General features: G+C 52.7%; 4 protein-coding genes across 10 annotated transcripts in view; 1 reads left to right on the forward strand and 3 right to left on the reverse strand.

The window, feature by feature from the left end:
* Positions 1–109: 109 nt before the first annotated feature.
* RNF121 (ring finger protein 121) lies at positions 110–16,500 on the reverse strand. Of its 4 annotated transcripts, none has more exons than XM_077174450.1 (9): positions 16,393–16,500; positions 10,508–10,545; positions 8,503–8,644; positions 6,621–6,775; positions 6,036–6,143; positions 5,482–5,602; positions 3,406–3,539; positions 1,720–1,821; positions 110–1,410 (listed from the first exon to the last, which is right to left on the reverse strand). In XM_077174450.1, the coding sequence occupies exons 1-9, from the start codon at positions 16,483–16,485 to the stop codon at positions 1,290–1,292; spliced, it is 1,014 nt and encodes a 337-aa protein (XP_077030565.1). In that variant the 5' UTR covers positions 16,486–16,500; the 3' UTR covers positions 110–1,289. The 4 variants fall into 4 exon arrangements, with proteins under 4 accessions (XP_077030565.1, XP_054507792.2, XP_054507811.1 ...); XM_054651817.2 differs by having other exon boundaries at positions 1,720–1,846; positions 3,390–3,539; positions 16,266–16,416; XM_054651836.2 differs by having other exon boundaries at positions 110–1,424; positions 1,723–1,821; positions 16,266–16,415.
* A 1,039-nt stretch (positions 16,501–17,539) lies between these two features.
* On the forward strand, positions 17,540–19,631 carry XNDC1N (XRCC1 N-terminal domain containing 1, N-terminal like). The gene is made up of 4 exons (XM_077192197.1): positions 17,540–17,548; positions 17,654–17,865; positions 18,605–18,728; positions 18,837–19,631. The coding sequence occupies exons 1-4, from the start codon at positions 17,540–17,542 to the stop codon at positions 19,107–19,109; spliced, it is 618 nt and encodes a 205-aa protein (XP_077048312.1). The 3' UTR covers positions 19,110–19,631.
* A 1,845-nt stretch (positions 19,632–21,476) lies between these two features.
* LOC129134760 (nuclear mitotic apparatus protein 1-like) lies at positions 21,477–25,884 on the reverse strand. Of its 4 annotated transcripts, none has more exons than XM_077174449.1 (8): positions 25,557–25,884; positions 24,186–24,404; positions 23,961–24,085; positions 23,624–23,867; positions 22,658–22,925; positions 22,457–22,547; positions 22,208–22,369; positions 21,477–22,007 (listed from the first exon to the last, which is right to left on the reverse strand). In XM_077174449.1, the coding sequence occupies exons 2-7, from the start codon at positions 24,402–24,404 to the stop codon at positions 22,342–22,344; spliced, it is 975 nt and encodes a 324-aa protein (XP_077030564.1). In that variant the 5' UTR covers positions 25,557–25,884; the 3' UTR covers positions 21,477–22,007; positions 22,208–22,341. The 4 variants fall into 4 exon arrangements, with proteins under 4 accessions (XP_077030564.1, XP_077030562.1, XP_077030561.1 ...); XM_077174447.1 differs by lacking the exon at positions 25,557–25,884 and adding an exon at positions 25,187–25,550 and having other exon boundaries at positions 22,658–22,919; XM_077174446.1 differs by lacking the exon at positions 25,557–25,884 and adding an exon at positions 25,187–25,548.
* Positions 25,885–25,922: 38 nt separating this feature from the next.
* LOC129132521 (nuclear mitotic apparatus protein 1) overlaps positions 25,923–27,795 on the reverse strand; it is a 33,141-nt gene continuing 31,268 nt past the window's right edge. Inside the window, exons 27-28 of the transcript XR_008535828.2 lie at positions 26,969–27,010; positions 25,923–25,991 (exon numbers count right to left, since the gene is read on the reverse strand). The gene's annotated coding sequence lies outside the window, so the exon portion shown is untranslated. The remainder of the gene's footprint in view (positions 25,992–26,968; positions 27,011–27,795) is intronic.

A 27,795-nucleotide genomic window follows, 5' to 3' on the forward strand; every position in this document is an offset into this window, starting at 1 on the left:
GGTGCTTGGGCATTATCCACCCAATATCTGTCCCCTAGGAGAGATGAAAGGAGGAACTTTCCATGCCCTGCAGCAAGGAAGACGATCAAGAAAAACCCAGGGCCACGTCTCCATTTCCAGGGCTCTTATTTTGGTGTTTGGCACAACACTGCAATGTGGTTTCACTCAAAAGAAAACTCAGAGGATTCAGCACGGTGCTGGGGTTCCCCAGGGGGAACACAGCCCACACAGCCATGTCAGCACTGTGACCACTTCCCAAATCCCCTGAGCCAGGAGCTGCCTTGTGCCCTCAGGGAATATGACTCAAGTCTCCACAAGCCAAAATACCACCGCTGGCCCTGGGATTGGGGACTTTACCCCACCCACTACCAAAAACTGAGCCCAAGACCACTTGCCCCAGCGGGACCTTGGCATGGCTCCTAGCAGCAAGGCCAGGAGGATGTCATGGAGTAATGCTGGGGCAGGGAAACGCCAGCACCAGCCCAACCTTCACTCCATCCCTTTTATTCCAGTGCCAAGAGCAATATGCAGTGAGGGCGGACCTGCGCCCGGGGCAGGGGCACCTGCTCTTGGCTGCTCCTGACGTACCGCCACCATCACCCACAAGGGCACGGAGAGGAGCAGCACTGGCCCCACTCCACGCCTTGGCTGACCCCCCCGCCCCCCCCTAGCAGTCAGGGGACACTGCTGGACTCCAGGGAGGAACACAGAAAATTTGGGAGCATATAAAAGGGTTCCCCAAGGCAGAGCCCACCATCACCATGCTGGAGAGCAGCCTGGTTCCTGCTGGCATACCCGTGGCACCCAGAGTAGACCTGGCAGCTGGGGGTAGCCAGGTGACCTTCATCCCCTCTTTCAGGGCACTGGGCTCCAGCCTCTCCTCTGCAGCCCCCATATCCCATCCTCGCTGCCAGCAAGGCTGCTCCAGGGTGCTGGCGCTGGGAGCTGACAAAGCCTTGGCTCTTCTCTGTCATGGCCTCCCCTGACAGAGTGGCAGGAAGGAGCTGGTGAACAGCCCCCAGCCCAAAGCTCAGCCCAGCAGGGCGCTGCAAAGGGCTGGACAGGGACAGGGAAAGGGGACAAGCGTCTCTTTTTGGCTGCAATAGAAAGTTTTAAATATGCTCATTAAAATAATTGCTTTTTAAAAAAATCCTCCCCTAGCCCCAGCAGGAGGGGCCCTGATGTTGCTGTCCTTGGTGGTGGCCAAGGTCCTGAGAGGTGACGGAGCAAAGCCAGCATCCCTGGTGGCAATGTCCTCTCGTGGTTCCGCGGCTCCCCACCGCCTGCCCTTACTCCAGCCCCAGGATGTAGTTGATTCCCTGGACCAGTCCGATGATCACCGGCTGCCAGGCCACCAAGTAGCGCAGCCAGTCCAGCAGCTGCCCATACATGACGTGAGGCCTCTCCCAGCTGGGCAGGAAGGAGTTAAAGAGTCGTGGGGAAAGGGATGAGAGAAGCACAACCCACCCAGAAGCCACCCAAAAGCAGGGACAGAGAACACAGGTGCCCAGAGGGATGGACAAGCACCCAGGAAGGACAGACATGAGTCCTCATGGAGGGACGGCTGTGGCCAGGCTTGCCCTGGGTTTTGCAGGGTCTCTGCCAGAGCCACGTGCTGCAGAGACCTACTGAGGGTGCCAGGCAAGCCTCTCACCCCTTGTGTGTTCTACCCACTGCTTCCCTTCCCAAAGTGCTGGCTCCCAGCAGGAGAAAGGATACGGATTACTGAACATCCTCTTGAGATCCACCTTCTCTTTGCAGTATGGACACGTCTGCTTCTTCCCGACAATGCACCAGCCCCGGATGCAGAACTCATGGAACCTGGGGAGTGGCACGTTAAGGGGAACTGGAAGAAGAGGGGGATACATTGCTCAGTGTGGAGGAAACCACCAAGGCCAAGGAAGTCCCCCCAGAGCCATGGAAACATCCCCCCATGTGAGGATGGTGCATTGCACAACCACAGCCCTTTCCTAGAAGGTGCAGCAGCTTCCAGGACAGCGGAAGGAGCTCATGGGGCAGCAGAACAGAGCCAGGGTGGCAGCATGAAGGCCCTGACCCATGCATGGGCACCAGGGAGACTGAAACTCTTCAGTGATGGTGCCCAAGCACTGAGAAGGTTTGGACAGCCTGGGAGAGCTCTGCGAACTGCATGCATTTTGGAAGCCTTCTTCAAAGCTTCCTGGAATTAACATTTAAGGAATTTCTCTGTAAGTAAGGGTCTGACTTACAAGTGCTTGCTAGTGCTCTGTCAAAAGGATTTGCATAACCTGAGCACAGCCTGAAGAAGTTACAGGAAAATATGAGGTGGCTACAGATGACTCTGCCACGTACATTGGTGTCACAGAGCAAACAGACTTTTCCCAGAATATCTATGCTGCTCAAAACATGGAAGAATGCCAGGCAGCAGCAACAGGAGTCATTTCCTTGTCAGCCCTGGAGACATAGATGCAGGAGTGCCCAGCCAGCCATCACCCTTGAGGACCCAGGAGCACCAACCAGCTCCTCTGACAGCCACGCCACCCCAAGCTGCTGCAGTCCCAGGCCCTTGCACAGGGTCAGCCATAAATCTCACCAACAGCTCCCAAGAGTTAAATTTAGGCTCCTGTTCTGCCAGCATGACCTTTGCTCAAGCCCAGTTTGGAAACCACCTCGCAGGCAGTAACATACACAGTGCCAGAGGACATCCCATGTGTAGACTGAGTCACCACAGGGAAAAAACCCCACGTGCCACCTCAGCTGGGACTGAGCACCAACTAGGACTTCCAGTTTCAAAACCCAGTTCTCATCAATCAGCTGACAGAAAGGGCTGAGTGAGTCCAGCGTGCTGGAAACCCTGGAGGAGTTCTGGAGAAGGAGGAAGCTGCTGGGCTGTGGCCAGAGCAGGTAGCAATCAGCATGCTGGACCAGGGGGCTGTTTTCAGAGGGGGGCAGCAGTGTTTCCCCACAGTTCTTCCTTATAGACACTCGGACCCACTGCAATGCATCTCTGATGAGGGGCCAGTGTGGCATGGAGCAGGGATGCCTCATGTCCTGACCTCACACCATCACCTCTGCCAGAATATCTGCTGGGGGCACTGCCAGGCAGACGGGTCACAGCAGATTTGTCAAAAGCAGGTAAAAACTGAGGTGCAGCTCCATGACTCGGCAGAGGGAGCTGGGGATGAGAAGGAAGAGGAAACAACCACTTGGGAGTGGCAACGAAGTAATTTCAGGGACACTTCTTCCCATGCCAAGTCAGTGATGACACAGGGACAGATCACATGCAAAGTCAGCTGGACAGCCTCGCTTCCCAGAACAGGCATTTCTTCACCCAGCACGGGAGAAGCCGTGGGGCAGGAGCTCCCTGCTGCCCACCCCAGTGTGGGGCCAGTGAGGCAGGGGGCTGGCACCTGCAGAGAAGGATACACGTGGTTGCAGGAGAGGCGGTAGGTGTTCTCAATGATCCCTTCCTCGTTGACATCCACGAAGATCTGCTGGCCGCAGACGGCGCAGACGCTGTCAGAGAGGTGCTTGGTGGGCATCCCTGAGGCGCTGTAGAACTGAGCGGGGGCAGAGCAGAGGGAGAGCAGTGACAGTGGCAGGCCACGTGTCCCACACCCACGCTGGCACAGCTAAGCTCTAAGGAGGGCTGGGCTCAGCTCCCCACGAGTCCAGCCTTGGCCTTTGGGGCTTAAAACCTTGTTACAGGTCCAGCTGTGGGAACAACTACAACAGGACAGCTGCTCAGTGATGCAGTGGCCTGTCACACCCCCTCCCAATGTCGAGGGGCCAGCCCTCTCTGCTCCTCAACAGCCAGGTGGGTTTTCAGCTGCCTGCCAGGGCCATGCACCCAGGGCAGAGACTGGGAGAGAGAGCGGGACGAGCTGGAGGTCACAGCTTTGATCCAAAAGAACAACTTTGGGCTGCCAGTCAGATAGAGCCCCCACCTCCAGCCCTGCAGGTCCCTGACTCTCATTCAGCAAAGCACAGAGAGAGCAGCCACCCCTCTCCATTTCCCAGCCTCATGGCTCAGCACAGGGCTGACATAACACAGAGAGTGTGGTCACAAAACCAGGTCCCACACACTCCAGCTACAAGGGACCCCTCGGGTCATTGAGTCAAACTCCCTGCTCCACTACCTAAAACTAAACCATATGACTAAGGGACTTTCTGAACTCTGGCAGACTTGATGACATGATCGTGTCTCTGGGGAGCCTGTTCCCTCTGGGTAAATAACCATTACCTCATGTCCAACCTGCACCCCCCCAATTCAGCTTCACTCCCTTTCCTCATGGCTGGACAATCACCTCCCCTGGCCACACATTGATGCCATGCCTGATGCACCCCAGGACACAGCTGGCACCTTTTAGCAGTCAGGACACACTTCATATTCAACTTGGTGTCAACCCTAACTCCCTAATTCCTTTCCATAGAACTCCCTCTGGACTCTTATTCCCAAATTTGTACCTATAACCAGGATTACACCATCCCAGGCAGGGAATCTGGCCCCTGTTAAATTTCACACAGCTGGAGCTTGCCCAGCTCTCTCTCCAAGGAGGTCACAGTTCCTCCTGGTTTAGTACCATCAGCAAAACATGCCTCTGGCAGAGCCCTGGCACAGCTTTGCTCTGAACATCCAACAGAGCCCTGAGAATCTAAGAGAGACCCTGTGCCAAGGTGTCCTAGTGTGGCAGGCCAGGGGCTGGAGCAGAACCTCAAGGAGCAGCAGCAGAAAGCTCAGAAAGATGGAAACACAAAGTCCAAGACCCTAAACAGCTGCTGAAAAGAAGAAACATGACCTACTCCACTGGTGTCCTAGGTCATGTATTTTTGGTGGAGTGGGTTATTTTGATACCAAGTGAGTGGGCTACAGATTTTAGGCCACTGCGTCCTCTGTCCACAGGGACAGCTAAAGTTGCAGCAGGTACAAGGAAGGAAGCCCACAGTGTGAATCCTTCCCTGGTGGCTGCAGGTCACAAGTTAATGCAAGCACAGTGGTGTCAGAAATGGGAGTGTTCATTGGAGATTTTAAATGCCCAGGAAAAGAAATATTTGTCAGTTTAGCAGGGCTAAACAAACCATTCCACTTCTCCATAGAATCAGAAAATGGCTTGGGTTGGAAGGGACCTTGAAGGTCACCCAGTTCAACCTCTTTCCATGGGCAGGGACACCTTCCACTAATCCAGGTTGTTACAAACTCTATCCAATCTGGCCTGGTACACTTCCAGGAAATGGGGCAGCCACAGCTTCTCTGGGGAATCTGTGCCAGTGTCTCACCACCCTCAGAGGAAAGAACTTCCTGTCCTGGAGATGGAACCCTGCAGAGGCTGCGCTCTTCAGGAAGGATCTCAGAGCAACTCATTATATTAGATCCAGCGACCCTTCCTTGAGGGGGGAATTCCCATTTGAGGGGAGCCAAAGCTGCTGCAGAGCCCAACATGTTTCAGGCCTCCTGATACGGGGCACAATTCTGGCCTGGGATACAATCCACCGTGAACTCACCCCGATGGTTGAGGCCATGTAATCTGCACACATCTCAGCAAAGTCCCGTTCCAGCACTCCATAGTAAAGACCATAGAAGAGGAGGGAGATGCCAAAGTCCATCGCATCTTCTGGTTTGATTCTACAACAGAAAAACCAGCAACAGGGTTTTTTGAGGGCAAAGCCACTGTAATCATATTCTAGAGAATGTATTACTCCAGAGAAGCAAACTCTCTAACGATGAAGCTGGTTTGGGCTTGAGTCTTCTGCCACCACCCATGGACTGGCTGCTTCTTGCAGTATAGCAAAAAAAAAAAAAAAAAAAAAAAAAAAGCCACTGCTGCCCCCAGAGCTGGGGGAGCTTCCAACAAGTGAGCTGGAAGAAGGGCTCTCCAGCAACCCAGACCAGTTCAGGTACCAGCATCCTGTCATCCCCCCAGGAGTGAAAGGACACCCCAATAGTGTCTTTGGTCCCATTAATCATTGCCAAGTAAACCGATTTTCCAGAGTAATAGCCAAAGGTGTGTTCCATGCCATTGATTGCCCCAGGAGTGGGAGCTGAGAGATTCACTCACCTGAATAATAGGTTAAGTCCAAAAAGCGTAAACATGACAGCCATGTACCCCACGATCCCAGTGGCATAGCTGATCTTGTATATTAGTAGAAACCATTTATAAACCAGTCTGTAAAGCATTAAAACAAAGAATTTCATTACTTCATTTTTCCCTGAATGAAAGTGTGCCAATCATCTGAAGAGTTTTATTTTTCACACCTGTTGTGTTTTTGCAGACACTTCACCTACCCCTACACACGGACAAGAGCTTTACATTCCTAATTCAACCTGTCACGGGCTGCTCACAGTCTTGACTTCCAAACTAGAAACCTCATGATCTCCAAAGGCCATAAGGAAGCGTGCTGCATGCTGGGAATGCCCTGGGTGAGGACACCACCCCACATGGACTCCACCTTTCCACCCCCCACCCAGGTACCAGGTATATTGGGCTGGCTGCCAGCTAAGTGCTTCACACTCTTTCACATGAGCAGGGCTCTCACACTGCCAGGGTGCAAAGCTCAACACACATCTGTGCAGGAAAACTGGAAAGAGATCCTTGCAATGGTTACCCTGGGGCTGAGGAGTTTCCCAGGAACAGCAGACAAACCTGGGTGTTGTCTGTACCAGAGGCTTTCGAGTTGCCCGGAAGGTGACAAAAGCTGTGACTGCTGAGAAGAGCACCCAGATCACCAGGAACCGCCACCAGTTCAGCTTGATAGTGAAATACAGAGGTACTACCCACATCTGGAAGAGGGTCACCATCTGCACAAACAGAGGAAAGGCATTTGGAGCTTGTTCTCTGCTCCTCAAACACCAGAAGCACACTGTCAGCTGTGGCAGCCATTCTCCTGCCTGCATCAAATGGCCCAGGATTGCACCAGGAACCTGGGGAGGTTTGACCTGTGGCACCTAGAGAAGAGCTCAAAGCTCAGCACATGAGTTGGATAGGGAGCATCTGAGGGAGCTGGGGAGGCTCAGCCTGGAGAAAAGAAAGCTCAGAGAGGACCTTCCTGCTCTCTGCATCTACCTGGAAAGAGGTTATAGCCACGTGGGGCTCTGTCTGTCCTCCCAGGAAACAAGTGACAGGACACTAGGAAAAGGCCTCAAGTTTTTCTAGAGAAGGTTAAGGTTGCATATTGGGAAAATTTCTTCCCAGAAAGGGTGGTGAAACCCTGGCACAGGCTGCCTGAGACAGTGATGGAGTCACCATCCCTGGAGGGATTTAAAAGCTGTGCGGATGTGGAACTTGAGGACAAGGTTTAGTGCAGGAGTAACTGCTGGACTCAATGATCTCACAGGGCTTTTCCAACTCACACAGTTCCATGGTTTTGTGAGGGAGTCAGAGGCAGCAGCCACATGGTTTTTGGGAGCAAAGGGTACAGCTGGCAGGAGAACACAGAGGAATCATATCCAGAAGAATGTATGGGAGATGATACACACAACTAGTTGTTGTAAGGCAGCTACATAAACCTTCACCTTCCCAGGATCCTAACACTGCAACCACAGACACCTCAGACAGGAATTACACAAGGCAAGAAGGTTTTGGCTTGCCTCTGCACTACAGCCTATTCCCAAAAGAATCTACAGCTGTGCAGCTGAGCTCCCACTGTGCTGCTGGAGGGAAACAGGCAAATAGGTTTGGTTTAAAGCTCACAGAGGACTACAGGTGCTACCTGGAAACATTAATCAATATTATTACTATGACCAGGAAGTTGCTTCATGTAACTAACAGACCCAGACAAGCTGGTGGCATCAGCAAGTGGCAGGTCTGCTCAGCAGAGTGCTGCAGTGTAGGAAAGGCATTTTGTGCTGTTCTTGTGAGGCAGTGAAGGCTTCCTGAAGATAAGGAAAGCCCCGTATCTCTCTCGAGGAAGACACCAAGGCTGTCACCATGGCGACGTGATGAAGGAGAGAAAGTTAAGAGATACAGACTTTAGCTGGCTCAGAATTATGTGGCTCCTTTTCACCTATTGAGAGTTTTGTTTCTTTCTTATGACCGATGGGCAGTGAACGTGTCTGTTAAATAAATGCAAATACCTTGAAAAACTATAAAGGCAACATGTTGCTATAATAAATTGCTCTTATGCACCGTCTTGATGGAGTCTTGGTGCTTTGTGCCGTGTCATGCTCTATAGACATCACAGGAACCATCAAACCCAGGCTGCCAGCAGCAAGAAGCCCCCATTGCTTCCAAGGGAGCAACCACAAAATGCAGCTTCCCTTAGGACACCCGCCAGGATCTGCTTGTCCATCCCTGATTGAAAGCACTAGGTCACACTGAGTTATCTGCATCATTTCCAACATAAACCTGAGGCCTTCCGAGACATCCATCCTCATCCTCAGCTGGAATCCCACATGTGCTGGGAGAAACAAGGGAATCAACACCAGACAATAGGAAAACCAGGAACACTCTCCTCATCAGCAAAAGGAGGGCATTGCTCAGCACCCCCACGCAGTGTGGGAGGCAGACTGGCTGTGGGGTAACTTACATTGTAGGAGCGAGGGTGCCGCTGCTTCCACTGCACCAGGAGGAGCTGTGCCACCACGAGGGTGGCGATGAGGATGAGCACCATCTCGGCATGCATCGCCTCGTGCCCACGGTGCTTGGCGTGCATCCGGACGTGCTCCACCCTGCAACAACCAGGAAAAGGAGGCTGAAGAGCACACTGGTGCAGGCTGCATGCTGGGCTACAAACACCTCAGGAGAGCCAGGAAGAGCAGATGGAAAAACAGCACTAAGAAGAATTGTGTTTGTGAACAATCCAGAGGGGACGGGACAAAGGCTGCAGAGAGAGACTGAGACCAGAGCAGCTTTCACTTCTACACTGTGAAAGCCAAGAACACCACCTTGCCCATCTGAGCGTGAAGGAGGTGGAGAACTCCCCCAGGTGTACCTGAACTAATGAACACAGAGTGCACAGTCAGCATAACTTGCAATCCCAGAATGGGCAAGGTTAGAAGGGACCACCAGTGGGGTCATCTCTCTCAACCTTCCTGATCAAGCAGTGCCTTCCTGGAGCACACTGCAACTGTTTGACCCAGAGTGTATGCTAATTCTCAATACCAAACCCTCAGCCCAGTTTTGGAACCACTAACACTGTTCTCCCTCTTGTCCAAAGGCTGGAAGGGTCAGGGTGGAGAGCAGGAGGAACAGCTGACATCTGGTAAAACCCCCAAAACCCCAGCAAATTGCTTCTCTCCATCCATGCATCCATGGAGCATTCTGGAACAAGTGATTTCCAGCCTGATACTCGCCAGACACCTGGGGTTTCTTTGCCCAGCTTGTGCTGTTTGACCAAAAAACACAGTGGAATTAAGAACTGACAGACAATGATGAGGTCCCCTGCCAGCCATCTCCTCTTGAGGCTGAACAGCCCCAGCTCCCTCAGCCTTTCCCCATAGGAGAGATGCTCCGGTCCCCTCATGTGCTCTTGGCCCTTCTCAAGCTCTTTTACCCTTCTCTGCAGCCTCCACAGGACCCACTCCAGGAGCTCCATGTCTCTCTTGTCCTGAGGAGCTCAGAATTGGACACAGCACTCCCAGAGGTGCCTCAGCAGGGCTGAGTAGAGGGGCAGGATCACCTCCTTTGACTAGCTGGCAATGCTATTCCCAATGCACCTTAGAATTCCACTGGCCTCAGCCCACAGGGCACTGCTGGCTCAGGGACAGTTTGTTCTCCACCAGGACCCCAAGGCCCTTCTCCACAGAGCTGTTCCAGCAAGTCGGCCTGTGCTGGTGCAATACTGAGAGTCAAGTCTAACTGTGATTTTCAATAAGCATCTGGATTAAATTGGTTTTGCTAAGAAAAAAGAGGAATTTTTCAAGCCCCTTATTATAAGGCAGATATTGAAGGGCTGGAGGTTGTCCAGAGAAGGGTAAAATAGCTTGAGAAGGGCCAAGAGCACAAGTCTGGTGAGAAACAGCTGAGGGAGCTGGGGAGGCTCAGCCTGGACCAAAGGAGGCTTGGGGGGATCTTCTTGTTCTCTACAAGGCCCTGACAGGAGGGTGGGCCTAGGTGGTGGTTGGGCTCTTCTTCCAGCTAACAAGTGATGGGACAAGAGTAAATGGCCTCAGGTTGTGCCAGGGGAGGTTTAGGATGGATATTGGGAAAATTTCTACACAGAAAGGGCTGTCCAGCCCAAACACAGGCTTGTGGTGGGTAAGTGGTGGAGTCCCCATGCCAGGAGGGATTGAACAGACATGTAGATGTGGCACCTTGGGGACACGGTTTAGTGGTGACCTCGGCAGTGCTGAATGGTTGGACTCTATGATCTCAGAGGGCTTTTGCAACCTTAACAATTTTGTGATTCTATATTTAGCAGCAGTTTAAAAGAAAAAAAACTACTGCCTTCTAAGACAGTCCATACTTCCCCCCATCAAAAAACAGTGATCCTTTCCTGCCCCACTGTGATCACAAGCTGTGCTGCTGCTGCTTGCTCTGCTCAGTAGCAGCTCAGTTGAGCTGTGTGCTCCAAATCAGCTCCCAAAACTCACCTCCATCTCTCCTCTGGGGACAAGTGTGAAAGATCAATCTACAGAGAAAAAAAAAACATCCATGAAATCAGCTGCTGGGAAACTCTGGATTCAGATGCTTTAAATAAGAAACCTCCAAATGCCCACAGTGCCAGCACAGCCCAGAGCTGTCCTTCACCTTCCCAGGAAGAGCAGCAACTCTCCCTGCTCCTCCACCTTACTTACACTCCCATATTTTATTGGAGCCAAGGCTCTGTCCAACATCCCATGTGACCAGAACAAAAGGACTGGCTTAAATCCCACATTCACAACCCAGCCAGAGGTCTCAGGGCAGAGTGGTGATCCCAGTGAAGCCAATGCTCCCACCAGTGGTAGGAGGCCAAAATCACACTAGGCTGCAGGACAGGGGACAGTATGTCACACACCAGCAACAAACCAATGCCAATAAGATTTCAAAATCACAGTAAAAGAAAAATTTAGGCCTTGTTTTGCTGAGATAATTGGAAATTCCTCCCAAACATCACAGGCAGGAGCTACAGAGAGCAAGGGGAGCTGCTGTTATTAGTGATGATTGACAATGGATACTTGTATCCCATCTTCTCCAGTAAGATTCACAAAAACGTGAATACTCTCACTTTTGGACAGGGGAGGAATAAGGGGAGCTTCAACACCGCATTTCTGCTTTCACCTGGAGCTTTATATAGAATCATAGAACCACAGAATGCTTTGTGTTGGAGAGACCTCAAAGCTCATTTTACTCCAACCCTCCTCCCATGGGGACACCTCCTCTAGAGCAGGTTGCTCCAAGCACCATCCAACCTGCTCTTGAACACCTCCAGGGATGGGGAATTCACAGCTTCTCTGGGCAAAACCTTCCCTTGATATTGTGAAAAGTGCATATTATATGGCTCTATGCAGATATTTACTATATGTATTTTGTTGTATTGATTAGTAGAGCTGTATTAACATTTTAGTAATATGATAAATGTAGTCTTGTAGTTAAAAGGTAACTTTTGAAGTTAAAATAAGAACTATGTAAGTGGGATTTTTTTTAAGAAAAGAATGAGGCACTCACATCTGATAGCAGCCACAGGACACCTAAATCTTTCAGAGAAAAAGAATTTATTGTTCTCTTATCAAAAGAAACTAACTTCTTCCCGCCTCGAAGGCGCTGTTAGGATTAAGAGGAAGAAGTTGACACTGACCAGACAGAATCCTGTGTTTGAATGGAATTTATGCATCATGTATGAGGTGTATGAATATGCAACAGGTTATTGTTTTTAAGGGTTAATCCTCTGTTAATGGGTGTCCTTTTTTGGGCTTATGCTGCCCAGAAGAAGGTACCTGGACTGTCCGTAACTCTTTGTCTTTATTGTCTCATATTGTCCTAATCCAAATTGTCAAATTATCATTACTCTAATTATATTACTATTTTTATAACCATTTTATTACTATGAAACTTTTAAACTTTAAAAGCAAGTGATTGACGTTTTTCACAATATCTTCACCTAACTGCTGAGGAGCCTCCAGCATCCCTCATGTCCCCACCCAGGGTCACTGAGCAGGCAGCACACCCTGACCATGGCACTGGGGAGGGAATCCCACAGCTCTTCCCATCACCTTTTCCTGGTGAGACACAAACTCAGATTCAATCAAGAGCAGCTCATCTGGGCTGGGAACATACATGTGGGGTTTACAAATCCTCACAGTGCAGGAGACACTCCAGTTTTGCTGAGGCACTGGAGATGAAGGCTGGAAACAAGCCATAGACTTGTTTCCACAAACACAGACTGTTATCACTCTTTCCTGGACACGCCAGAGATGTGTACATAGGAACGAGCTCCACCTCACCCCACCGGGTACAGGGCCACAGGCTTGGATCCAACCTTTATGCTGGGGCAGCAGTCACCTCACCTGCCTGCTCACCATCACCAGCACACAGGTGTCTGCAGCAGCAGCTCTGATCACAGCCAGACTCAGCTGAGGATGCACAGCTGCCTTGTTTCCTCTGTGACACCTAATTTTACCCCAGGGTGAGGAGGTAGGGAAAAACACAGCACAGCAATCCATCTGCCTGATGTGGAACATCTGCTGAGCTTCACCCCAGAGCAACACCTGCGAGAAATTCACCCCTTGAGAATCAAGGCCTGAAGAAACACTCCAGGACTTAGATGCAAAATCTAAAGCAATGAAAATTCTTGTTAGAGCTCACTGAACTGTGTCAGAAGCCAAGGGAAGGTGTCACCAAATTCCCCAGCACCTCTGTTCCTAAAGCAGCCACATCCAGATCCATCAGTTCAGTAGTTGCAATGTAATTTGGAGCAACAACTGCCCCAAACAAACAGGAAAAAAGGAGATTTTAAAATGTTTGCTGGTCACTGCATGCAGCAGACTCTGAGAATCCCCTAGTGCTTGCTGGCTCCAGCACAGGTCAATCCCTCTACAAGCTCTGAGAGTCACCCGGGTGCTCCCACTGCCTCCCCCCATAAGACCCACACTCCTCCCAGGCTCTGCCCCCCACCCTTGCTGGATGAAGATGTTTGACAAGCACCTTCCAACCACAGCAATAATCTGCATTTCTATACAGTGGCTCAGCTTGCTCCTTTGTACCACACCAGCAACCACTCCACAGTGTTGGTCCCATCTTAGAGACTGGGATATTCACCAGCCTCTTTCCTTTGGCATCTTCCCTGAATCTCCAAATTCTTCCAGCAAATGCATTCAAGATGCCTCAGCTCCAAATCCTGTGGAAACACTGCTGGCATTGCTCAGAGCAGGCTTCTCCTGAGCTGTGCTCCCAAGCCAATCAGGGATCTTGTGGCCCTGGACACAATTTTCTCTCAAGTACAAGGAGTGAGCTTCACCAGATTCCCCAGAGCTCAAAGCTCCTGAAATAACTTTATTAAGGGGGGGCCAGGACATGACAGAAGGGATGTTGAGAGGGATCTGATGACTGTCAGACAGGACTTGGCAGAGCAGCCACCCTGAGCCAGACCTTCCAGTTAACCCCTCCTTGATCTGCACACTCTCTTAGCACAGAAGTTTTGGATTAGAGCTAAAAATGCACAGGAATAGTGAAGGAAGCACCTGCTCTTGCCAGCAAGCATTCATTCCACTTCTAGTTTGGGGTTGTCTGATTTTAACATGCAGTTTTTGTGTCTTTTGGGTCTCTTTCTAACCCCAACAGCTAGGTAGAAGAACCTCTACTCCCAAATCTCCCTTTACCAAGAGGGGTGTAGCCATGATATTTTCTGAAAAATCCCTTTGCTGGGATTTTTCTCCTGAGAAACCTCAGAGGAAAAGAAAAACAATAATTACCTGCTGCTGTGGAATGCAACAGGTGCATCTTTGATTGGTCTCATGTGGTTGTTTTTAATTAATGGCCAATCACAGTCCAGCTGACTTGGACCCTCTGGTCAGTCACAAGATTTTATTATCATTCCATTCCTTTCTATTCCTTTGCTAGCCTTCTGATGAAATCCTTTCTTCTATTCTTTTAGTATAGCTTTAATATATCATTTTCTTATAATATAATATATATCATAAAATAATAAATCAGCCTTCTGAAACATGGAGTCAAGATTCTTGTCTCTTCCCTCGTCCTGGGACCCCTGCGAACACCACCACAGAGGGGTTTGACAAGAACATTTAGGGTGACTGAAGGAGCTGAAGATGAGCTCTACCGAGTGTTCAACACCAGCCTACTCCTGTTTCAGCATCCTTCAGCTGCCACACCAACACTGGACCCAGTGTGCTACCAACTACAGCTCTTAGACAAACTTTTTGTTTTAAAGAAAAGGATTTAAGAACAGTTCTTCTGTTCTCTGTCTCCTCTGTAATTCATGATCCTCTCAAAAACCTCTGCCTCCTCCAGGTGATGACTATGAGAAACTGGATATCAAGGACTAAAGTCTAATCCTCTCCTGGGACGTGGCATCATGGCCTTTGGAAGAACCTTGTGCCACTCCCTGGTTTCCTACACGAGCTGTTGCCCCAAAGCCTCCACAAACCTGTGATCCCCACCACTGGGACAGTCACAGAATAATCTCCTCGAGAAAACCACAAGGACTGTTGATATGGATAACAGCAAAGCTGGAGCACACATTCCTTCCAGCCCAGGGAGCTGGGAGGATCTCTGGGCAAACACACATGCTGCTGTGAGCTGACTGTAATCCACTTATGCTCTAAATCTCCAAAGGAGGCAAGAAGAATGCCTTGAGGAGGGAGAATAAGCAGTTGCTGATTTCAGCTCAAAGCTCCAGAGCAAAAAACAGCCCTGATCTCACTTTCCCATTGCCCCAACTTCAGTCTCTGTCTCCCAGCACCTACCAGGAATAACCTGAAATAAGAGGAATATAAACCTCCACAGTGCTGTAAGTGCAACCAAGGCAGGTTGGGATGAGGCATATTCTTTAGTGGAAGTCTGAAAAAATTTTTTTGGAATCTCAATTCTGCATTTTTTCTGCTCATAAGACACAGGAACAAGGAGCAGGGAGCAGAAATCTCCCAACTGATCAAACATTTGGATAACTGGAAACTAAACCTTTGCCTCAGCACAGGCAGAGACAGGGCCATGGGAAACTTGGCTTTATTCTGGTCCCCACCATGAGTGGCTCATCAGCAAACTGCCCAAAGAGCTGCCAAGACCTCAGGACAGCACAAGCAGATAGGTTTTGCTCCAACAATTTATGGAATCACAGGGATAAGCAGTCCTATATGCACCTCTTCATTCGCTGCCTCCTTGTGATGCCCTCTCTGCCAGGCCCTGATGGAATGAAAAGTGGGAATTTCACTTCTGAGGATCAGAGATTTGATCTTCCACAATTTTACATACAAAGTCACCAAGGAATATCTTAAAATATAACCAACAGCAACTCAAGAGTGACTGATCTGGGATTCAATCCTCCCATCACCCCACTGCACCGCTCTCCAGCAGCAGCACAAGGCACAGGGCAGAGGTACAAGCTCCCACAGCTCAGCCACGCACTAGGGAATCTCCACAACTGGGCCCTGCCAGGAATCTCCTCCAAAACAACCACTGCATCTGACAATTTTTAAGCCACACCACCAATTCTTGAGGAAAGGCACAAAAAATTACCTGACTGTACAAGCTAAGTGAACTTAGAACCCCTGTGCAGCTGCTCCCACAGTGCAGGCAGGATGGAACCAAGTTCTCCTGGTTCTTTACCGGTGGGGAAAAAAAAAACCTCCCAAGCACGAAGCACAGGGGACGGTGAAAAGCCACTGCAAAGCCCGGGGCAGCAGTGCCGGAAAGTGGCACATACCTGTGACAGAGCATCCACCCTGCTTCCAATTCCATCTTTCCAGACAGATTTTTTTCCACTTCTATAATTTTTCATCCCCAGGAATATTTAAAGCCAGCATGGGAACAACAACGATGCCTCCATGGCTGCCCTCCTGCCCCCAGAGCCCGCACTGTCCCTGCCCCATGGGCCCTCCGAAGCTCCCAGTGCCAGCCTGCCCCTGTCCTCCCACACCAGGATCTCCCCCGCCCTAACACTCCCCACACCCATTTCCCCAAAGCTCTACAAGCTCAAAGCGACCCAGAGTCGCCGCTGTCCAATTCCAGGCACCCTCCGAGCCCCTCAGCGCACATGCCTACCCCGTTCTCCCGGACCCCGCGTCCCCCAGGCCCCACGTCCGCTGTGTCTGCCCTTCACAGAGCACGCCACGACGCTGAAGCAGCCCGTCCGCGCCTCGCCTCCCCAGCCCAACCCGGTTCGGCCCAAACCGCGCCCCACCAGCCCCGTGCCCGCACCTCCTCCGCCTCACGCTCAACGGGGCCGCCAACCTCCACCTCCAGCACAGCCGCCATCTTGCCCCGCCCCCTCCAGTGGCCAGCCACTTCCTCCGCCGTCCGCCAATCACCGGGCGAGGTGCCGCACCTCGAGCCAATTGCTGGGCGCGGCGCTGCCCAGGCCACCAATCAGGCGAGGGGAGGAGTGGAACGGCTGCCGGACACGCCCCTCCGGGCGCATAAGAGCGGTGAGCTGTCACAGCCGGCCGCTGCCTCCTGTGTGTGGGCCCGCAGCGGGACGCGTGACCTCCGTGGGCAGCACCGGCGGCACAAACCGCCTCGCACCGCTGTGCCCGAAGTGCCGCTGCTGCTCTGCCCCTGCCCCCGCCCGCCCCTCTCCACCCCCGCCGGGCGCTGTTCCGGACAGGGCGCAGATGGCAGATGGCTCCTGAGCTCTGCCCGCGGGGGCTGTAGCGCGCCGTAGTCAGCGGGCTGCGTGTCCCGTCCCCCGAGGGCTGCGTGTCCCGTCAGGCCCCCCAGCGGGCCCGGCCGCGGCCCGAACCGGAGCGCGGTCGGGAGAGGCGCTCAAGGGAGGCGGGAGCGGCGGGGATCGGGGCTCACGTCACTTGGGCGGCCGAGATGGGTGCGGATCGGGCTGGGCGGTGACTCGGGAGCTCTGCGGTCAGGCACTGGCTTGGGCAATGGCGTGGCGAGGCTGTGGGGCACAGCCAGGGCTTTAACAGGCCTGGGAAAGCGGGGAACGACTGACGAGCTACAACGATAGCTGAATAGCGCTGAGGTGTTGTTCGTGCCTCTGGGAACACGGGCCGTGGAGCTGCGGGAAGGACGTGAGGGCACTGGAGAATAGGGCTGGGGCGTGTGGGTGGGACCCGGGTGGCAGAATGGGGCGCTGTGGGCTGAGCTGTGGGCACAGGAGAGGCCGAAGGGAGCTGGGGGATTGTGACTCAGATCTGGGGGTAGCTGCTGGGTCGGTAACCTGAGGGGTGGTGGGGCAGCTCTGGGGGGCACCGAAGCGGTGGGGTGGGACTGGGGAGCTGCTGAATGGTTCCAAAGCCAGGAGATGCCCAAGCTCATCAGACTCTCCTCTCTCCCCACCAGCCACCAGAGGCTTCCAGAGGAAAGTTACACTCTGGCAGTGTTGTCTCCAAAGGCTCCTGAATGGCTCCGGTTAAAATCAGTGTGGTGTGGTGTGTGGTGTCCTTCTCTTCCCAGGTGCCTGGGGGTTCCCTCTGGGGGGCTGGGTGTGGGGCTGATCCCTCTGAGCTGCCCGGGTCATGGGAGAGGTGGGTCAGGGCATGACAGGGTGCAGTACCACCTCACCTTGTTAATCAGAAGGGCAAGGATTCACATCATTCTTGCTCTCTCAAAATGGGATGTTGTTCCTGTAGGTTACCAGAGAATTCCATGCTTCTCCCCATGTCCAGAACAAGCTAGAGCTGGAGGGGAGGCTGTTTAGGGAGGGGTTGGAACATGATGCTGTGTCCCTGCTGTGTGTGCAGGACCCCAAGTACCCCAAGGCAGAGAACCTGCTGAGTGAGGACAGCATACAGCCCTGGCTTGGCTGCCCCAAGGATCACAGCAGGCAGCTGAGTGTGGAGCTGTGACAAGAGACAGCCAGTCCCATTGGCTGTGTTGACATTGATAGTTCCCTGTTCCCCACTCCCGTGCAGGAGCCAGGGCCATGCCCCACAATGGGGTCAGCAGCTCTGAGCCCCCTTGCCCCTGTCCTTCTCACTGCTCCCCAGGGAACTACAGCTGTGCCTTTCTGCAGTCTGAGGTGGGATGCTCCTCATGGCCCTGTGACCAGCCCTGTCACACCTCGGTGCCCACTGATGACACCAGCTGACTCAAAGCTGGACCAGAATCGCTGCAGGGTTCAGAGGTTTTAGGAAGGTAAGGACTGATCCAAAGGAAAAAGGCATGGGGAAAAGCTGTGGGCCTGGTCATGGCATGGAGCCGATATGGGGGGATGGTGATGGAATGGGGCTGGCAGTAGGATGTGGCTGATAGGAGGGTAGAAGAAGGACAGGTAGGGAAGAGTTCAGGTAGACCAGGGGTTAGGGTTGTTTATGGGCTCAGGAAAGCTGTACCACCTCTGCTTCCCTGCCCTTTCTTGTGCCCATAATCCCCCAGATGTCCTGGGTGGCACAGCAACAGAGCCACAAGCAGAGGTAGGAGTGGTGTTGGGACGGTGGCCAGTGCTCTTCCCCACAGCAGAGCTCAGAGCTGAGGGTAGGGCAGACATGGGACCACGTGCTGTGACAGCTGCAGCTGGTCTGAAGCTGCACAGTTAAAATTGGCCATAACAGACCCAACTTGACCAGCCTGGTACATTAAAGAGTAGAGGTAAACAAGTTCCTGGGTGATGAGGAACATCATCCAACAGTGATGAGCTGGAGTCAATCTCCAACAGGGGAGCCCAGCCAGTCCCATTCAATCATGAATGCAGACATCAGCTGGCCAGTGAGCTGGGTGGTGCTGAGACCCCAGCCAATCAAATGTTCAACTGCAGGAATTCTGAAGGCCCTCTAAAAGGGGGTGCCCCTCAATAAACTTTGGCTCTTGTTGCAGGAACTCAGTGTGTTCAGTCGTGTGCCTGTCTCCAACAGTGTGCAGCTCACCTGCAGCCAGCTCTTCAGTCCATGCAGCTGCTTTGGGCTCTCCTTCATCCGCCTGCAAAAACCACGGGGGCAGGAGCCTGACCCCCCACAGCCCCCCGGACACAGTAGGTGTCCCTCACACTTCCATGTGTCCCTCTCTGTGGGGAGGCAGCAGGAAGGGGCTGCCCCTCCATGGACACCACTTGTGCCCCAAGGAAAGCCCAGGAGGTGCTTGCTGGGCTGAGCTAGGGGCTGTGCCCAGAGTGCTGGGCACAAGGAACCTCTCTCGATTGCCTGGGGCCTCTCCTTGTCCCACAGGAGGATGCTGAGCTCTCAGACACACCCTGGTGCTCCAGCTCTGCCTTTCACAGGACTTTCTTTCCTGAATCATGCATTTACGTGGCCTGATATGGTCCACTTCATCCTGTCCCTGCACAGTGTGGCCTGGAGCTCCTTGATGTGCTTCCTTGGAGCCCAGAGCCCCAGCTCACACCAGCCTTATCCTAATGTCACCCTGGTTTTTTAAGATTTTCTAAGCCTTCTGTGTTGACATTCTTGTAGGGAACTTTCTCACACACTTTCTGTAAATAACTCATTGTTTTGCATTCCTTTATGGGGGAGGAGAAAGTTGATAGACTGTTGGTCTGACCAGTGTCATTGGAGAGGTGGTAATGTCACCTTCCAATCCACTGTCACTCTTGGAAAGCTATAAATGTTGGAGTCAGAAAATAAGCTTCCCTTTTTTCTTCACCTTGAGAACAGTGGGGTGCGCTTGTGTTCTTTCGTGTCCGACAGCAACACCCTCCTGCAAGGCTGCCCCTCCCTAGCCCCAGGAGATCCAGGGAGGAGAAGCAGCTGAGGAGGCACCTGTGGAAGCTGGAAGGGGCTGCCTGGAGCTCAGCCCACCTCAGCCACTGTGCCTGGACGGAGCTGTTGACAGCACAGAACCAGAACCAGGCACCGAGGCCCAGAGCTGGCAGGAGCACCCTGGGGGGTCACCTGGAGCTGCTGGCCAAGGATGTGGGAGGTCCTGCAGTGCCAGGTGAGTGAATCTGCACAGCTGTGTCCTGGGCTGGCCCCCAGCCACTGTGGGCAGCAGGGCAGGGGGGAATTCTGCCCCTCTGCTCTGCTCAGGTGAGAGCCCAGCTGCAGAGCTGCCTCCAGCTCTGGGACCCCAACATCAGAAGAGTGTGGAGCAACTGGAGTGAGCCCAGAGGAGGCTGTGGAGATGCTCTTGAGGGCTGGAGCCTCTCTACTGTGGAGACAGGCTGGGACATCCAGGGCTGCTCAGCCTGGAGACAAGAAGGTTCTGAGAACTGGGAGCCCCTTCCACTGCCTGAAGGGACTTCAGAAGAGGGGCAATGGCCTGGGAGGACAAGACAAGGGGTAGTGGCTTCAAATTGACAGAAGACAGGGTTATATGGGATATTACAAAGAAATTCTTCCCTGTGAGGCTGGTAAGACACCAGCACTGGTTGTCTGGAGCAGCTGTGGCTGTCCCATCCCTGGCAGGTAATCCCAGGGTCTCTGTCTTCTGCTGCCCTCACCCTGGCTGTTTACTGCTCTCAGCCTTTCCCAGACACTTCTGGGCCCAGCCCTTCACTCTTTTGGGCTGGCAGGATGTGGCATGGGTAACGTGCTGGAGGTATCCTCTCTGCAGGGCCCCAGCTGCCACCTCAAGGACTCCCAGGGTGAAAGGAACAGCCCAAGCCTGTGGCCCCCAAGAGAGACAAGGCAGGAGAAATGACAGAGGACACACCAGCAGTGAGGGGGACACAGCTGTCTGCCCCAGCTGCTTGGCAGGGCTGTCCTCTGGTGGCCAGTAAATGGGCAGAGTGGTGGCAGTTCTGTAGCTGGGACACATCACTCCTGCTGGTGCCCTAGCACTGGAGTGTATTCCCAGGCTGCCATAAGAACCATCAAGAAGGGTGTCAGTCCAAACCCCACATCATCCCAACACTAGTGAGCTCGTGACAACCGTATCACCTTCGCTTTCCACAGGCCACTTCCTGCTGAATCTGCTCCCCACACACGCCTCCCACTGTGGAGAAGAACCTACTGTAGCCTGGCCTTCCTTGTCCCCTGATGCCTGGCTGCCCTGCCCCATTTGCCAGCTGCCCTTTGGCATGGCAGAGATGGAGCAGCATGCCAGCAACTGCAGGGAGACACCAGGGGCCCTGTCCTCACCCCAGTGCCTGCAGTAGGACAGCAGAGCTGGGGACAAACCCTGTGTCACCACCCCTGAGGGCTGAACCTGCAGTACACCAAGGGGCAGAGACACTGCAGCCCCCGGACATCTGTGGCAAGGCTGGTGTGAGGATGGAGAAGGTGCTTCCAGCCCCATGGCCAGGTTTGCTGGGGTTTGAAGCACTTTAATGGCAGGGGTTGCTACTGGAGAAGAGAAAGTTAAAGGAGAAAAGAAAGAAGGACAGAAATCTGCACTATGACTGCTTGGGGGCACTGCAGGGTCCCTGGGTGAGCATCCTGCCTTGGGACACCCTGTGTAGTTCAGTGATAGGGCAAGGAGGAGGTCATGCTTTTCCTCCCCTCAAGCCCTGATAAAGGTTCCAGTGCATGTGGACTGTAGGAGCAGGAAGCCAGGAGCCCCAGAGCAGGTGAAAAATACACTTTATTTACAAGTAGAAACATTTAAAAATGCTGCCTCAGCTTCCCTGGGAGGAACAGGAGGACCGGGCAGGTTGGGGGGTCCCACACACAGGGAGCAAAGGTGGTGACCCGAGGGATGCTAAGTTTCACCTCTGTCCCTGTACCCGAGGCTGCAGAATATCCCTGGGGAGAGCTCAGCCCCTCCAGCTGCAGCCTGGTGCCAGCCCCCACACCCCTGTGTGTTTCCAGCCCTCACCCTCTGTGCATCCCCTTGCCTTGGGTCCCGGAAGGGTTTAGGATGACAATGGATACAGGAAGGGCAAGGGGGCCTTGCCGTGCTCAGGGCACCCCACAGTTGTCAGTGGGATATGCAAGGCAGTCGTGTGGGTGGCCCCACCTGTTCACCCTCAGTGCTCCTGGGCCCTGGGGGGGCAGGAGGAGGTGAGGGGGTGCAGGTGGGAGGCCAGGGCAGAGCCAGCACACAGGGACTGGGAAAACCTCAGGATCGCTTGTCCTTGCGCGACTGGCGACTGGCCTGGAAAGGACAGAGCGAAGATGGGAGGTTAGGGACCAAGAACGTGAGCGAGCCCCATGCTGGGACCTGCTGCTGCCATAGCAGCCCAGGGACAGCAGGACTGTGCCCCTTGTCCCCATGGCCTGTATGAACCCAAGGCAGGAGCTGGGGGCGCTGAGCATGAGCTCAGCAGCATGCCCAGGGGGGCAGGCAGTACCTACCTTGCCCTTTGGGATCGTGGCGGTGGCGATGTGGGATGAGCGGCGGGTGCCGCTGGAGGCTGTGGGAGTGCTCCTCTGGGCCATTGCCCGGCGCAGCAGGCACCTCCCCAGCTCCCTGGGGGTGTTGATGGCGTTCAGCATCCTCGACTGGCGCCTCTGAGCCTGCAAAAGAGCAGCAGGACCATTAGCTCAGCGTGGGGCAGGACAGAGGGCTCCCTCCCGATCCCTCTTTTTCCCTCTGAAACTTACTGGTGTAACCACTGCAGCTCCGCAATGCGGTTCCAGTCATCCATCTGCTCTGGCTCATCCTGGCACATGCCCAGCTTCATGGTGCTCTGGCCTAAATCCAAAGCAAGGAAAGATGAGGGGGCTTCCAGGTAAGACCTGACTCCCCCAAGGCAGGGCAGAACCCCACAGCCAGCAGTCCAAGTGCTCCCCGCCCATACACACCGAGGCTGGAGCTGCTGGTCCGCTGCAAACACAGGGAGCTACGGGTGACTGGTCGGTACCCAGGGAGGCCCAGCAGTACTGAATGGCCAGGGGTCTTCTCTGGGGAGGAGGCTTCCAGCTTTGCAAGGGTTTCCTGGGAGGAGAAGCTGGTGAGGGAGTGGGTGGAGGCACCTGAGCGCAGACAGCCCTTAGCAGGGGAAGATGTTTTTGTGGAATGAGCCAATGGGATGTTCTTGATGCAGACCAGTTCCTCGGGCTCTGCCTGTTTCTGGGAGAGAAAAATCCACAGATGGGTTTAGGTTGAACGGACCTTAAAGCTCATCTCCTTCCACCTCTTCCTTCCCTTAGCTGGGACACCTTCCACTAGACCAGATTGCTCTAAGCTGCATCCAGTCTGGCCTTGAACCCTTCCAGGTATGGGGCAGTCACAGCTTCTCTAGGCAACCTCACAGGGAAGAACTTCTTCCCAATATCCCATCTAGCCCTGCCCTCTGTCAATGGGAAACCACTCCCCCTTGTCCTGTCACTCCAAGCCTATGTCCGGGAGTCCCTCTCCAGGTCTCTTGGAGCCTCTTTAGACACTGGCAGGGGCTCTAAGGTCTCCCTGAAGCCTTCTTCTCCCCACTTTCTCAACCTATCTCCAGAGCAGAGGGACTTCACCCCTTGGAGAGCTTCTGTGACCTCCTCTGTCCTTGCTCCAGCAACTCCATGTCATTCTGACGTTGGGGCCCCAGAGCTGGAAGCAGCTCTGCAGGTGGGGTCTCAGCAGAGTGGAGCAGAGGGGCAAAATTCCCACATTGCATCACTTCCCACTGTGCTGGGGGGATCAGCTGAGGACATGGCTGGACTTTAGGCTGCCAGTGCACATTGCCAGGTCATGTTCAGCTTTTCAGTTCCCAGCATGCTGGGTCCCTCTGCAGTGCTGCTCCTGATCCCTGCATTCCCCAGCAGGGGCCCCCTGCTCACATCTGTCATGGTGATGTTGATGGTGGTGCGGCGCCGGGCAGAGCGGGTCTTGCAGCCGGAGTCGAGCGAGAAGTCTCCCGGGAAGTTGGCGCTGCTCTGGAGCTGTGACCGCCTCTCAGAGAGGATGGGAGTAAAGTAGAGACTCTCCAGGGATGACTTTGTCTGGGGCAGCCGCTGAGACAGCAGTGACTCTTCACTGTCTGACGGCACCACTGAGACTTCCAGCTGAGAGCTGGCAGCCTTCCTGCGGAGACAGGGGGTGAGGGTAGCACCAGCAGGGCGACCAGGCCTGGGAACGGTGGAGTTTTGGGGTGCTGGAAGCAGATGGATCTGGTACCTGGGGGAGCTGAGCTGCTGTGCCTCATTGAGGCTATCAGTGCTCTGGTCAGCCACACTCTCAAAGGAAGCCTCATGTCCCTTTATTGTGGCAGTCTTCTCCTGGAACTTGCTGAGTTCCTGCACCTGAATGGGAAACAGGGAGGAATGGATGGATCTGTCCTCCAAGTGAGGTGGTGATGGAAGCGAGGACAAGGAGGGTGAAGCTCAACTATGCCACACCCACCTGAGCTTCCAGGCTGCGAATCTGACTGGTAAGAGTCTTGCAGCTCATCTCAGACTCCTTGGCCTGCAGGATGCTCTCCTGTAGCTCCTTGGCCAGCCTCTCTGATTTGCTCTGAAGCTCTGTGTTCTCTTCCTGCAAGTGCTCCATGGCCTTCAGCTTCTCTGATAGCTCCTGGTTCTGCTGCTTCTTGGCATCATAATGACTTTTTGCCTTCTCCATCTAGGATACAAAGCAGAGGAATCCTCTCAAGCTTCCCAGCAGTGTCAGGGACAGCAAGGCCATACCAGCCCCCAGCATACCTGCCCTTTGTAGTGCTCAGCTGCCTGCTCCTTCTGGGTGAGCTGCACCTGCAGCTCTGCCACCTTCTCCTGATGGCTTGTGACTGCTGCCTGCAGCTCCCCTTCCAGTGCTGTTGTCTTATATATCAACGGGACTTCTATTATCATCATGCAAGGATTCCATAGCCTCAGAGTTTCCTACCTGCCTGTGAGAAACCCTCTATATTTCTCACAGGCAGCTCCTCTGAGCACTGACTGTTCCTGGTCCTTGCAGCAGCCATCTGGCTTCTCTGACTCCAGTTCCCATCATCCACTCTTTTATACCACTTGTTCTTATTGGCTACAGGTGTTGCCTGTTATCATCCAGCCTGCTCCTAATCTTTAGTAATAGGGTCCAGCTGCAACTCATTGGGGGATAAGATTACATTCTACATTCTCTTCATTTACCCATGCTCCATCCCCCTACAATTCCCCCTTTTTCTTTTAACCACAGAGTTGCAGCATTTCCAGAAGTACATATTCAAATAAATTAACATTATGACATATTTATACATTTCTTTTAGAACTAGGAGTTATACAAAGGTTCAAACAGCATATCATAGTACTGATATATATATTTCTAAATGTTAGTTCAGTTCTATAGCTTTTCCTGGCTTACAAAGTACTTATCTTTAAGGTCTTTTACACTCATATTTAACAAATAACAGTAGCTGTAATTGATACATTTTGCCAATTCTGTTTCCCCGAATCCATGGGGGTTATATGGTCAAATCCAGTGGTCAAATCTGGCTTCCCAAACCCACGAGGTAATATGGTTTTTAATCCCAAATCCACGGGGCAATACAGTTTAGTAGTCAAGTCCTTTTTTCCAAAGCTCATCTCCTGAATCACGTTCCGAATCACATCAGTCATATAGTTTAGTATTTAAATCCATGGGTGCCAAATCACATCGGTCATGTAGTTTAGTATTTGAATCCACAGGTCCCAAAACACGTCCCGAATCATGTCAGGCTCAGCACTTGTTGTCTTATATATCCACGAGAGTTCTATTATAATTATGGTGCAAGGATTCCATAGCCTCAGAGTTTCCTACCTCCTTGATGTTTCTTGCAGGCAGCTCCTCTGAGCACTGACTGTTCCTGGTCCTTGCAGCAGCCAGCTGACCTCTCTACCTTCTCTGACCCCAGTTTCCATCATCCACTCTTTTATATCACTTGTTATTGGCTACAGGTGTTGCCTGTTATCATCCAGCCTGCTCCTAATCTTTAGTAATAGGGTCCAGCTGCAACTCATTGGAGGATAAGATGACATTCTACATGATCTTCATTTATCCATACTCCGTCCCCCTACAGAGTGCCTGTGGGCAGGGAAGAGACTGGCTTAGAGGCAACCCAGCTGAGCCCCCTGGCAGCACCAACAGCTCCAGGGCTCAGCCCCCAGGGTTTTGGTCCCTCTTTACTTTAACTCTCTGCTGCTGGGTCCAGGTGGCCTTCTCATGCTGAGTCAGCTTTTTATTCAGCTCATCCACCTGGAAGAAAGAACATGGCTTGGTGAGACCAGCTCCAGCCACAAAACTACAATCTTCCTGTGGAGGAGCACAGCCCCTCCTCTCTAGCCAGCTCTAGGGCACAATGAAGAAATTTCCTGCCACAGGGTGACTGTTCAGCACCACCCACTGCCAAGGAAGATCCCAGGACATGCCAAGGTGACCGTCACCCACCCCATGTTAATCCTTACAGCAAGGCTGGCTGGAGCTACCCAAGCAGAAGGAGCAGTCACAGGCTGGAAGCAAAGCCTCTGTTAAGTCCCCAGTGCCCAAGCACTTGCAACCTGGAGTCCCACAGGTCATCCAGCACTCTTGACACAGGGAGCTGGCTGCTGCAAGTTCTGACCTGGCCATGCTCTTCCTGCTCCAGGGGATGCTTGAGGAGCCCTCAGCCCCCTGCTCATAGCCACAAGGTCTCTGCAGAATCCTGGGCAGCTCTGGCTGGGACTGGACAGGGAAATGTAGCTTTTCCAGCATTGTTTCCCAAGTGCTAACTCCTACCACATCTGAGATCAAGGCTGCTCTAGCCACATCTGGCCCATGCTGTCTGAGCACAGCTGTTCCTATCGGTTGTGCCAAGAGCTGGGCCTTGGTTAAAGGTGAGGGAGAAGCCATCCCAGCACTGGGATAGTCCTATGCTGAGGAGCCCTGCATGCCCCTGGCAGCCACTTGCTGCGTGTGCTGCCATGGGCCATGTCAGAAGCCATGCCAAGTTGCAGGCACTAATGTGAGGGAGCAGGTGGCAGGATGGGAGCCAAGTTGCTACCCCCTGGAGCTGAAGGTGCCCAGAGACTCGGAGCCAAGGGCCCCATGGCTGGGTCCATGCTGTGAACAGTTCACTGTACTGTGCAATACACAGTTCACAGTACAGTACAGAGGAGAGGGTGGCTCCAGCAGGAAGTGACAAACAAGGAGGGCTGTGCACTGTCACTGAGCAGCCAGCTCGTGGTCTGTGTTACCTGCTTAGTTTGGTCCTTCTGGATTATCTCCAACTGCTTCACCTGCAAGCACAAAAAGTAGAGGTGAGTACACAGCTGAGACATAGGCTGTTTTCCATACAGTCATGGAGTCATTTAGGTTGGAAAAGCCCTCTGAGACTGAGTACACTGCCAAGACCACCACTAATCCACATCCACATGTCTGTTAAATCCCTCCAGGGACAGGGACTCTACCTTCTGCACCATCTTTATTTTCTTACTTTTATTCCCCCACAATTCCCCCTTTTCTTTTAATTATAAAGTTGTAGCATCTCTAGAAACATATGTTTGAGTAAATTGTTATAATAAAGTATTCACACATCTCACTTAGGGCTAATAGGTTACAAATGTTCAGGCTACATGTCACAGTAAGATCATCAACCTAAGGCTTTTTATAAACTAATGTTGTGTTTACTATCTTTTGCAGGGCCCTTTGCAGAAGATAGTAAACCCAGGACAATCATCTTTTGTGTAATTTCTGTTGAACTCTGGAATGTGTCTGTGCCCTGACCTTGATTTATTACTCAAGCTTACATTACATATTATCAGAAACTCTTACACTTACACTTCTAGAATATGGACAACGTCAATAGCTCTACAGCTTTATAAGGCAACTCACAAGAATAAGTTAAGGGCTATATATTAGGATAGTAACAAATCAACAGTTACATAATTTTATCAATAGCTATACAACCTGAACAACATCAATCCGGTATCTGTCGAGTGTACTTATGCTTATGGAATATAAGCTTTTACACTTATGCCTAGTCAAAGATTAATAGTTGCAATTCACAAACAAAATGCACATG

The sequence above is a fragment of the Agelaius phoeniceus genome, chromosome 2 (assembly GCF_051311805.1).
Source record: "Agelaius phoeniceus isolate bAgePho1 chromosome 2, bAgePho1.hap1, whole genome shotgun sequence".
In the NCBI taxonomy this organism is placed as follows: domain Eukaryota; kingdom Metazoa; phylum Chordata; class Aves; order Passeriformes; family Icteridae; genus Agelaius; species Agelaius phoeniceus.